The sequence below is a fragment of the Archocentrus centrarchus genome, chromosome 2 (assembly GCF_007364275.1).
Source record: "Archocentrus centrarchus isolate MPI-CPG fArcCen1 chromosome 2, fArcCen1, whole genome shotgun sequence".
In the NCBI taxonomy this organism is placed as follows: domain Eukaryota; kingdom Metazoa; phylum Chordata; class Actinopteri; order Cichliformes; family Cichlidae; genus Archocentrus; species Archocentrus centrarchus.
In genome coordinates, this window is record NC_044347.1 from 9,547,338 (window position 1) to 9,560,209 (window position 12,872).

The 12,872-nt window shown below is 41.9% G+C and overlaps 1 protein-coding gene across 1 annotated transcript in view; it reads right to left on the minus strand.

Annotated features, from left to right (window-relative positions):
• Positions 1-3,316: 3,316 nt before the first annotated feature.
• Positions 3,317-12,872, minus strand: part of LOC115797929 (NLR family CARD domain-containing protein 3-like) — a 38,525-nt gene continuing 28,969 nt past the window's right edge. Inside the window, exons 7-10 of the mRNA XM_030754517.1 lie at positions 5,698-5,871; positions 5,014-5,169; positions 4,043-4,089; positions 3,317-3,867 (exon numbers count right to left, since the gene is read on the minus strand). Coding sequence (XP_030610377.1) covers positions 3,317-3,867; positions 4,043-4,089; positions 5,014-5,169; positions 5,698-5,871 — 928 coding nt within the window. The remainder of the gene's footprint in view (positions 3,868-4,042; positions 4,090-5,013; positions 5,170-5,697; positions 5,872-12,872) is intronic.

Consider the following 12,872-nt stretch of genomic DNA (forward strand, 5'->3'; position numbering starts at 1 on the left):
AAATTGAGCATTTTACAGCATATTCCATAAGGTATGGGTTGAGCGTTTTTCAGAGTGACATTTTTGGAGACTACAAATGGACACTTGGACAACACTGAAATATGCAATAACTTCTGAATGCTTCATCTTACAGACGTCAATGAGGGCTCTAATGAAAGCTTACACTTAGAGGAATTAGAATCTAGAGCCAAAGCCACTCTCACTGTTTTAGAAATTCATATTTTATCATAAAAAGCAATAAAGAGTACACTAAACGTGTGCATTATAAACAGTAGTCCAAACCAGTGCTATAGTCAACAAACACACAAATATTACTATATATGCTATATACATACTATATTTTAAATAAAAATATTAAATAAAACTATTTACATACTCATGGCACATTATTATTTTACATGTTGTTTTCTCTGTGTCAGTCATCACGGTTTACAAAGGCATGTACACACTTGACTGGAGTTTTTTCATGGCACTTTAGCCTTTTTATATTCTTTTCTTTGTGTTTTGGCAATGTTTTGAACAAAAAACCCCATCAAAACAGCAATAGCACACATAAAACAACGTTTATGCATGAGCGCACAGAAATCCTGTAATCACTAATCTCTCATTCGAAGGATGTTCTGTTTTACACACACAAAATAAACCCCTCAAACTATACAGCCACGTGTTCAGAATTTCATTGGCTAAGCATCTGTAGCGTTATTTTTATTCTGGGAGCTGATAGGTTGGATCTTTGCGGGGAAAAAAAGGGGCATAAGCTTGTGCTAGTCTGTGACACTCATTGGCTGTTCCTCGCTATAGACAGCCGTCACAGTGTCCCGGTTGGTCAAGTTAGGTGTCAATCAAAGCCTAAGACCCGGAGCTTCCATTTTGAAACGAAATGGAGCCGCTACCGGCAAGCTACAACAGCTAAAATAGGCAACAAAGTGTGTTTACATTTTTTCAAGAAAAGTTTAGGCTCTGTTTTTGGTGCCCTTGTGGATACGACTCGTGTTTTTGACCTTATGGATGTATTGGATTATATTCACTGGACTGTTATGGACAGAATGATGCCAAATTTGTGGAGAATTATGAAGATTTGGTCTCGAGACGAGCCTTTGAAGGTAGGGATGTCAAATTACTAGTTTCGGTTATTAGCTTAAAATACCCTGCGCTGTATATGCTGTGATTGTTGTACCTGGGAATGGCATACATGGTTAGAAAGAGGAGAGCCGTAGCTTTCTTTTGATGTGTCGCATGTGTGTTTTGACCACACAGGGAGGGATTTAAACCTCACATGATGAGATGCTAGCAGGCAGAGCAAACATGGAACGCTGTGACCAAGGAGCCGACATAGTACAGGAACATCTGTGCCGAGTATGACCTGGAAGTCCCGAGGTACGAGCCCACAGGGGGCGGAGTTTAAAAAGACACCCAAAAATCACAGAGAAAAATGATGCAGCAGGCTGGTCTATTTTGATGACATTTCATTGGAGCAACTGAAATCATACTCAGTAGTTTGTGTGGTCCCCATGTGCTTGCACGCATGCCTGACAGTGTTGGGGCATGCTCCTAATAAGACCACAGATGATGTCCTGGGGGGTCTCCTCCCAGTTTTAGACCAGGGCATCACCGAGCTCCTGGACAGTCTGAGGTGCAGCTTGGCGGCGTTAGATGGACCTAAACATAATGTCCCAGAGGTGTTCTGTTGGCTTTAGGCCAGGCAAGCATGGGGGCCAGTCAATGGTATCAGTTACTTTATCCTCCAGGAACTCCCTGCATCATCTCACCACATGAGGCCGCATATAATCATACAGCAGGAAAACCCAGGACCCACTGCACCAACGTGGGGTCTGACACTGGGTCTAAAGGTTTGCATCCCAATACCTGATGGCAGTCAGGGTGTTTTTGCTGAGCCTGTGGAGGTTTGTGCGTCCCTCCGTGGATATTCCTCCCCAGACCATCACTGAGCCATCACCAAAGCGGCCATGCTGAATGATGTTACAGCAACAATGCTGTCCACGGCTTCTCCAGACCCTTTCATGTCTGTCACATGTGCTCAGAGTGAACCTGCTCTCATCTGGAAGAAGCACAGGGCACCAGTGGTGGACCTGCCAATTCTATGGAAAACAGCAGCTGGCTTCACGGTGCCGGGCAGTGAGCACAGGGCCCACTCGATGACATTCGGCCCTCAGGCCACCCTCATGGAAACTGTTTCTGATTGTTTGCTCAGAGACGTTCACACCAGTGACTGCTGGAGGTCCTTTTCTATATCAGGCAGTGCTCGTCCTGTTCCTCCCACAAAGGAGCAGATACAGGATCTCTCTCCGTCTCTATTAGAGCTTCAGTCAATGTTCAGCACATTTTGAACACATAGAGGGATTTTCTCTGCTGATCAAACAGGAGAGTCTCACTGATGTACGGTTTAATCACAATCACTTTATTATTTTGACACTGAACAGACTCACAATCAAACTAGAAAACTGAAGTCCAGGAACAGGAAATGATGTTCCTGCTACATCACTGAAACTGTCACATTCAGCAAATATTGCTGATCCAAGTTACACACTTTGACTTTAGTACTGTACAGATTCTCTGCTGAAGCAAAACATTTAAAACCTGCTGAGCCAGATCTGACTAACACAACACAATAAGGTCATGCAATGAAGTTACAACAGTGTAACATGTGCTCCATAGTCAGGAATTTACATCAGCTGGTGATACAGGAAGTAAATTTCACAAAATATATAAAAAAAAACAATGTCAAATAATGAAATTTCTCTCTAGTTTCTAAAGGATCATTTAATTGTCCAAATGCCACCACAGACAAGTTAAAGTCTAGTTGTGATTTCATCATTCTAACAGCAGTAAAACAACTCTGGCTGCTCACCAAACTTGTGTTCATTGGACAATAATGTGTGAACGTCTCTGAGCAGTTTGTAAATTGATGTTTTGGGTCAGTGCAGCTCAGTGATTCCTCTCTGATATCACAGTTTGTCTCATCTGCAGAAAACTAACTGCAGCTGACATGAACTGAATCATCTGAGCTGAACTGAGCTTCAGAGAAACACAACATCCTGATATTCACTGTGAAGCTTTGAGTGGAAAAAGACAGAAAAACAACATGTGGATCCTGGAATAATGGCAGCTTCCATCTTTAAAGGACTGAAGAGGAAGAAGTTTACAAGGAATCATTGAGAACAGTTTCAAACATCAACTGATTGAATCCATGAATCTGAAAACGTGTTTGTGAGTGAAAGAGACAGACATGTACAGACTGAACTATCTGTTCAACAGTCAGAGTTTCTCTGACAGGAGGACGCTCTTTACACTCAACTCAGCACAGAGACATTGAGGCACCAGACTGACCAAGCCAGAATCCAAACCCAGGATAAAGAGGTTCAGTGAATGTGGTGTTGAAGGTGTGGAGGTGGATCAGAGTGTCAGAGGAGACTCTGTAGAAGGACAGAGTGCCAGCAGGACAGTCCACATACACTGCTACTCTGTTAGAGACAGAGGAGGAGGAGGAGGAGGAGGAGATGGATGTTTTTTTGTCTTTGTGACAGAAAAAGTAACGACCATCATAATGAGAGCACCACAGACTCCAGGACTGATCATTCCTTCCAACCAAACAGTCATAACCATCTCCTTTCCTTTTGATTCTTCTGTAACTCACTGATATATCAACCAGTCCACTCCACTCGACCTCCCAGTAACAGCGACCAGTCAGACCATCTCTACATAGCAGCTGAGGCCACCGGTCATCAAATCTGTCTGGATGATCAGGATATGACTGAACCTCCTCCACATGTGTCACCTTCCTGTTGTTGTCAGACAGTTGTAGTTTTCTGTTCACTGTGTTTGTGTTGATTGTGAGTTGACAGGAATCTGATGGAGAGAACAAACACAATCCAGCTGCAGTTATTGATCCATCATCTGTTCATTGATTGACACTTTGATGATGACTCCTGACATCAGAGATGTGAATGAGTGATGTGACAGTTTGAAGATGGTTGAATGTGTGCTGCTTTGTTTTCATCAATCACATTAAAAACACACTTACACTTCCTCAGACCTGGGATCAGCCATCGGACTCCAGCAGGCTCCACCCTGAAAGGAGGAGGGGGGTCAGAGCAGCACAGTCTCTTTCAGCATGCACACATGGACATTACATCGCTCTCAGACACACACTGCTAGACACTGATAAAGGAACTGTCCAACATTTTCACATGCTCTTCAGTTCATTTGTGGATCAAATTGGTAAAAATTTGGACTGATCCTGGATCTGTCAGGTTTTTGAAGCAGTCGTTGGATTGGCTGTCACAGCAATAAATCAATTTAGTCAAAGCATGGCTCCACTATGATACTGATCATTAATAATAAAAGTAGCTTTTAAAGTGGAGAGAATATTATGTGATATTTGTGGACTATATTTCAATGTTAAACATTTTAGCAGACTAAAGTTTTTCAGTAATAATTCTCAGAAGCAGCAGCATATTAGTGCTGCTAGGCGCTTACTAGATGGCTACCATAACCCAAAAGTCCAAACAATAAGTATTACTAATGATTTATTATTACACTTTTTTTTAGAGCTAGGCTAACAGTTTTTCCCCAGAGGTGTTGTGAACCAAACTCTGTACAGAGATTAATGTTCCTGGGAATGTTCTCCTCAGATACCCACTCTAGAAATATCTCAGTTTCCTTCATCCATCCATCCATCCATTCCCTTCCGCTTATCCTGTTCAGGGTCGCAGGGGGGCTGGAGCCTATCCCAGCTGTCGGGCGAGAGGCAGGGTACACCCTGAACAGGTCGCCAGCCTGTCACAATGCTAACACAGAGAGACAAACACCCTTTCACACTCACATTCACACCTATGGGCAGTTTAGAGTAGCCAATTAACCTAATCCCAAGTGCATGTCTTTGGGAGGAAACCAGAGTACTTGGAGGAAACCCATGCAAGCACGGGGAGAACATGCAAACTCCACAAAGAGAGAGGGAGAGGCCTGGGCCAAGGTGGAATTGCCTCTCCATACCTGAGAGTTTCCAGTCTCAGCTGCTCCAGCAGCTTCACTCCTGCCTCTTCTGGATGGTTGTAGCTCAGGTCCAGCTCTCTCAGATGGGAGGGGTTGGAGCTCAAAGCTGAGACCAGAGACTTACAACCTTCTTCTGTGATCAGGCAGCCTGACAGCCTGCAGACACAGGACATACTCTCAGAGAAAAGTCATGAAGTTGACTAGACATAAGAATCCCTCTACAAAACATATATTTTAAAAATGAAATGACATTTAGCACCAAAAAGGTAACATTAAACATGAAAGTCTACAGCTAACAAAACCTACATAAAACACAGCTGAGATTAAGGGGATTGTGTATTAGTTTTGAGAGCACTGGGTAATAAAAAAGACTAAAATATTAAAGAGATGATGAAAGTAAAATAGACAACTATTCAAAGTATTCAGTGCAAGAAATTATGAACATCAGAAGCAAATATGATTACAAACCATCGTTTTTTTTTCTTTTGTCTTTTTTCAAATAATTGGCATATTCCTTCTCTGCCGACTTTTCTTCCAATTTTTTCCAGTCAAATTAGAATTTAATTGAAATCACTTAAAGTTTAATAATAGATAGTTTGAAAAATCCCAGCAGACATAGTTGTTCAAACTTTGACTAACTACAGAACCAATTTTTAAATCATAGAACATTTTAAGACTGCTGACCTCAGTGTTTCCAGTTCACAGTTCACAGTTTTCAATCCACAACACAACACTTCCACTCCTGAGTCATTCAGATCATTGTCACTCAGGTCCAGCTCTCTCAGTCTGCAGGACTGAGACCTGAGAACTGAGGAAAGAGCTTCACAGCTTCTCTCTGAGAGGTTACAGCCGGTCAGTCTGAAAAGACATTGAAAAAAAACATTTATTTTTCTGGTAACAAGAAAGTGCTCTCTTTATAGCATAAAACTTTATGATAACTCACAGAGCTTTCTTAGAGGCTTTGACCACTGGCAGCAGCCTCAGCAGAGCCTCCTCTGAAGCAGAGTATTTCTTCAGGTCAAACACATCCAAATCTTCTTCTGATGACAGTAAGATGAAGACCAGAGCTGACCACTGAGCAGGAGACAGTTTATCTATGGAGAGACCTCCTGATCTCAGGGACTGTTGGATCTCCTCCACTAGAGAACGATCATTCAGTTCATTCAGACAGTGGAACAGGTTGATGCTTTTCTCTGCAGACAGATTCTCACTGAGCTTCTTCTTGATGTACTGGACTGTTTCCTGATTGGCCTGTGAGCTACTTCCTGTCTGTGTCAGAAGACTTTGTAGGAGAGTCTGATTGGTCTGCAGTGAAACACCCAGGAGGAAACGGAGGAACAAGTCCAGGTGTCCATTTGGACTCTGTAAAGCCTTGTTCACAGCACTCTGGTAGAGGTGTTGCTCTGTCTGGGAGGTTTTTTGTTGTTCTTCCAGCAGATTGACTCCAGAGTTGATGAAGGTCAGATGGACATGAAGAGCAGCCAGAAACTCCTGAACACTCAGATGGATGAAGCAGAACACCTTGTCCTGGTACAGCCCTCTCTCCTCTTTAAAGATCTGTGTGAACACTCCTGAGTACACTGAGGCTGCTCTGATATCGATGCCACACTCTGTCAGGTCTGATTCATAGAAGATCAGGTTTCCTTTCTGCAGCTGGTCAAACGCCAGTTTTCCCAGAGACTCAATCATCTTCCTGCTCTCTGGACTCCAGTGTGGATCTGTCTCAGCTCCTCCATCATACTTGACCTTCTTCACTTTGGCCTGAACCACCAGGAAGTGGATGTACATCTCAGTCAGGGTCTTGGGCAGCTCTCCTCTCTCTCTGGTTTTCAGCACATCCTCCAGAACTGTAGCAGTGATCCAGCAGAAGACTGGGATGTGGCACATGATGTGGAGGCTTTGTGATGTCTTGATGTGGGAGATGATCCTGCTGGCCTGCTCCTCATCTCTGAATCTCTTCCTGAAGTACTCCTCCTTCTGTGGGTCAGTGAAACCTCTGACCTCTGTCACCATGTCAACACACTGAGCAGGGATCTGATTGGCTGCTGCAGGTCGTGTTGTTATCCAGAGGCGAGCAGAGGGAAGCAGGTTCCCCCTGATGAGGTTTGTCAGCAGCACATCCACTGAGGTGGACTCTGTAACATCAGTCAGGATCTCAGTGTTGTGGAAGTCCAGAGGAAGTCGACACTCATCCAGACCATCAAAGATGAACACAACCTGGAAGTCTTCAAAGCTGCAGATTCCTGCTTCTTTGGTTTCAGTAAAGAAGTGATGAACAAGTTCCACCAAGCTGAACTTTTTCTCTTTCAGCACATTCAGCTCTCTGAAAGTGAATGGAAACATGAACTGGATGTCCTGGTTGGCTTTGTCTTCAGCCCAGTCCAGAGTGAACTTCTGTGCTAAGACTGTTTTCCCAATGCCAGCCACTCCCTTTGTCAGCACTGTTCTGATTGGTTCATCTCTTCCAGGTGAGCCTTTAAAGATGTCTTCTTTTCTGATTGGTGTTTCTGGTCTGTCTGGTTTCCTGGATGCTGTTTCAATCTGTCTGACCTCATGTTCATCATTGACCTCTGCAGTTCCTCCCTCTGTGATGTAGAGCTCTGTGTAGATCTGATTCAGAAGGGTTGGGTTTCCTGCTTTAACGATCCCCTCAAACACACACTGGAACTTCTTCTTCAGCTGAGCTTTAAGCTCGTGTTGACAGGGTGGAGCAAACATTTCTGAAAATAAGTGATTATTATATAATAAATATCAAACCTTTCAATATCCAGGGGTGGCTGTAGCTCAGTAGGTAGAGCAGGTCACCTACTGATCGGAAGGTCAGCGGTTCAATTCCTGGCTACTCCAGGCTACGTGCCAATGTATCCTTGGGCAAGATACTTAACCCCAAGTTGCTCTCCGACCATCCTGTCGGAGTATGAATGTGTGTGAATGCTAGTTAATTAAAAGCGCTTAGTATAAACATGGAAATGCTTGTATGAATGTGAGTGCATGGGTAAATGTAAACATGTTGTGTAAGCGCTTTGAGTGCTCTGACTGAGTAGAAAAGCGCTACTCAGAGCTAGTAAATGGACTAAGAGCTAGTCCATTTACCATGGAGACATTAGTAAATATTTGATTTTTGCAGCAGCTTAAACCTTCAGAGAAATCCTCTTACTGCTCTGCAGACGGTCAACCAGCTCCTCTTCCTTCATTCTCCTCAGGAAGTGCAGTGTGATCTTCACAAAAGCCTCTCTGCTTCTCTTCTGCTCTTTATCCTCACCCTCCAAGGACGTGTCACCCTCCCCATGACTCTCTAAGCATTCTGGGTAATCTGGACCCAGAACCTTCTGGATCTTCTTCAGTTCATTCTTCACAAAAGTGATGATGTTGTCCTCCAGCAGCTGGAACAGAATACTATATGAACGACGCGATCAGACTGAATCATAGAGCCAAACATCAGATCCATGTTGGACACACTACCAAAATGCGCCCAATATTAATGCAATCAAATCTGACCAATTTTGGGTCTCTGAAACCAAAAAGTAAAGTATAAAATGCAGTCTCAGTTTAACTTTATGACATCAGCTCTGACTTTGGATTTGATGCTCTTTCCTAATTGTAGGAAATCTGCAAAGTGAAATTAAATGAGTTAAAATATCCCCTGAAATGTTCATTTCCTTTCCCATAATGTTGGAAAAACTGTGACTCATAAAAATCACACCAGTGAAATATAAATTACTTTTCGGTTTATTGGTGCACTCTATTGTTAAATAAATTTAGATATGGTGCCATCTATAAACAGACATGGAGCAAAGTGATGAAATCAACACATCTGCATGTAGAAATATTCTTAGTAACTGATGAATTTGATGTTTTTCTATATCAGACAGGCTGGACTCTAAATAAATTAATTACAGTTTTTTTCATTTTGTTTTGTTTGTGAATGGAGGTGGAATAACTTTATAATGTCAGTGCTGGACTTTGCTGAAGTGAACAGAGATGCCTGTATGAGTATGAATAATGCATATAAGTTCAGCTACTGTATGTTTGTGGTGGAGTGATGTTATAACGTTGCACAAACACAGTATGACTGCTGTGGTTGAGAATGTGTTATTTCTATTTTATCTTCAAATTCAATTTCAAAATAAAAGCTGGACACCACTTATACAATATGGCTGCAAGACCTGTGCAAAAATCTTCATTAGATCTCATCTTAGTGCATGGTGTGTCCAATTTGCAACTCATCGTCAAAAAAGTAAACGTGGACAATGCAAGCCTTCATCATCATCATCATCATCATCATCATCATTATCATCATCATCATCATCATCTCATCCTGCACCTCATGGAGCAAAATGAAAACTAAAAATAAATCTTGGCATCCATCCATCCATCCATCCACCCCTGCTTATCATTGTCAGGGTCATGGGGGGCTGGAGCCTATCAAAGCTGTCTCAAGGGTGAAATGCAGGGTACCCCCTGTACAGGTTTCCAGCCTGTAACACATTTATTTTTTCAGACAGCTTTTGAAAAACTGCTGACGACTGCAACCCACTGGGATACAAAGTGCAGCATGAAAATGACTGAACAAAACTGAATGTAAAAGTAGTTTTTGTACAAACCATAAATATGGAATCCAGATGTGTTTGATGCTGCTGGGCAGACTGACCCCTGGGAACCTCTGAGCTCTCCTGGACTTTTCTGTGGGGGAATCATGAAGCATTAGTTCACATCAAGTTTGTCCATACAGAGTCAAACACAAGCTCCAAAGGTCCACAGAGTGATGTTTCAATGTGAGCAGTGAATCAGAGGATTCACTTTAGTGGTAAAGCTTTACTAGTCCTGTTGATCCCACTGAGAATCTGCAGCTGTTTAAAACTTTTAGCTCAGGTTGGTTTTGTCCCAACAGCTTTCCTTTAGCTTCAGCTTAAGCCCTCTGGAAGAAGGTAGTCTCTCTGTATCTGTGATTGAGTTTCACAGGTCAGCTCCCTGATCTCAGACAACTTACAAGTCATGAGTTAATTATTTAACTCTTTAATTATAGCTCCTCTTCTTTTTAATAGATATCTGTTACGTTTAGATCACCTGAAGGTAGGTGCGAGTGTGGGTTCGGGCAGCTGGGAAGGAATCTTGAGACAGGATTATAGAAGGGTGACAGCTGGTGTCATAAGCTACTACATCTGTTCAATGATGGTTGTTCACAGTGATGGCATCTAGACGGCATCTTTTACTGTTTAGGTACATCTGAGTCTTGTCCTGTCGACAGGTCAAGACTTAGTTCTGTACTTAAAGGAACTCTACAAGAAGGACCCAAGCTGTCTCTGTTTTCTGAGATGATTGAGATCCTTTAACATCTGCTGGATGATTCACAGAATGTTCTGAATGTGGTGTCCAGCACCATTCTCTCTGGTATGTCCCGGGGCTGCAGACTGAAGGTAGAGGGCAACAACAGACAAACTGATCTGTGAGGTCACTAATGTGGACATGAAGTTAGACTCTCTGACAGATGTTTCAGGTCACTGTCTAAATTGCAGTCAGTATTAAACAGTCCATTACACTCTCTCCATTTCATGCTGAACAGCTACAGGAGCACATTCAGCAAAACACTCATTTCAGCACAGAAAATCACCTCATCCTTAACCTGGACTTTTTTTTACTTGGAATCTCTTATTTATATTGTACATGTAAACTTTGGAATATTTAATTTAATATTTAACTTTGAATGCTTTCGTTTTCATAATTTTTCTATGCATAGTCTACATTTTCTGTCTCATATTTATATTTCGAGTGTCTGTGAAAAAAATAATCTGATCCCAGGATTAATAAAGTATTCTGTGTGACCCAAAAAAAAAAAAAGAAAAAAGAATGCAATATGGCATGACTACCTGGTGTGCCTAAAACAATATACATTAAATAAAACTAATTCAGCACTGTGTGTAGCCAGAAGGACAGCGCTCACATTTCAGCTCTTTTAAAGTTATGCACAGACCGGTTAGCAGAGATATTTACCAATTTTGAACTTCCCGTTTGCTTTGAATCAGCCACAATCATCCTGGTACCAAAGAAAAATACAGTGAATTACCTTAAATGACTCTCTAACAGTTGCTCTAACCTCATCATCAAATGTTTGGAGAGACTGTCCCGCTCTCATTTAAAGGCTGTGATGCCTGCTGATCTTGATTCATGTGAGTTTATCAGACAAACAGATCAACACAAGAAGCAGTCATCACAGTTCTCCACACGTCTCTTAAACAGCTGGACCTGAATTTCAGCTCAGCTTTTAATACAGTTAACCTTCACAAACTGGCTCAACAATTAGACAAACTGAGCGTAGGCAGTTCCCTGTGTACACAGATACTGGGTTTCCTGAATAACAAACCCCAGAATATCAGGATCATCCACCGTCAACCTGAACACCGGCACACCACAGGGTCGTGTTCCTGTTCCCTCATGACTGCTCCCACATTGACACTACCAGCATCAAATTTAATGACAATATCACCATAATAGGCCTGATATCAAAAAATGCTGAAATAGCCCAGAGAGAGGAGATCAGGCATCTCACAGACTGGTGTTACCAGCTTAACTTTGACCAAGGAAATGTTGGTGGAGTTCAGGAAATCAAATCACCTGAGCACTCTGCAGAAACAGGGAGGAAGCAGAGAGGGTCAGTTCATTGATGCTCACAATCACAGCTGATCTCCCATCATCTGCCAGTGGCCTAACAATGGCTTTACTTCCTGCTCAAGTTAAAACATGCTCACCTTCATCACCTGCTGACCAGCTTCTATTGGTCATCAGTAGAGAGGAAGTTTATTTTGAACATTTAAACAAAGTACAATATCTGTTTAATAAACACAAATCCATAACAAAGCAAAATATGAAAGCTTACCCACTATATAAACATACCCAATATATTAATCACCTGTAATATGCTCAGCTAAACTGACAATCAGTTTTTTCTTTTTCTCCAGGAAACCTGTTTCAGTCTTAGAGGCAAAGTTCATTTCTCATAGTTATATGGTGCACAGTTTTAGCAAAGTAAGAATTAATATCAACCCATAAAGCTTCAGGAAGACAAACTTCTCAGGACATCAAGCAGTGCTCATGTAGCATCACAGCATCCTCCATCCAGCAACACAAGAGTCCACCTGAGTGACGTTCCTGCCTACACTGTATTTAAACCAAAGCTCAAAGGAGCCCCCATCTGGAGCAGCTGCAGTCCTACAGACACTCAGCCTCTTCACTACACAAACACCTCCTACAACATCCATTCTTTACACTCTGACTGCTGTGTTTGTGCAACAAACTCCAACACACACCGCTTCACATATGAACACAGAAATGTGTGTGAAAAAGAGCTGAGCTGACATTAAACATGATGGAGAATTTATTCAGAAACACTGAGTCAGGAACAACATTTAAATTACCTCTCTGCTCCAGAACGTTGTCCTTCTTTAAAAGCTGTAGGCATGTACATCGACTGGTCGCTCTTTAAGGACACACAGCTGGGTTCAGGTTCAGGAAAGTCTGAACTGTGATGGATTTTGACAGAAAAAAAGTTTTAAAATTCAATTTTATTGTGTCTGTAATTCTTATTTTAGTTTTATATAAATGAAAAGAAAAATATATAAACAAGTACAAACATAATAAATAACAATAGATATTAATAAAGTCATTTTATGTATTTGAGAACAATTTGTGCTCTTGAATATTTTCAGCCCAATGTGAATAATGAGAACACTTACTCTGCACTAGATGATGTTTGTTTGAAATCAACAATATTTGCCTTTGACTCATCGCTCTTTAAGGACACACAGCTGGGTTCAGGTTCAGGTTCAGGTTCAGGTTCAGGTTCAGGTTCAGGTTGGTTCCTG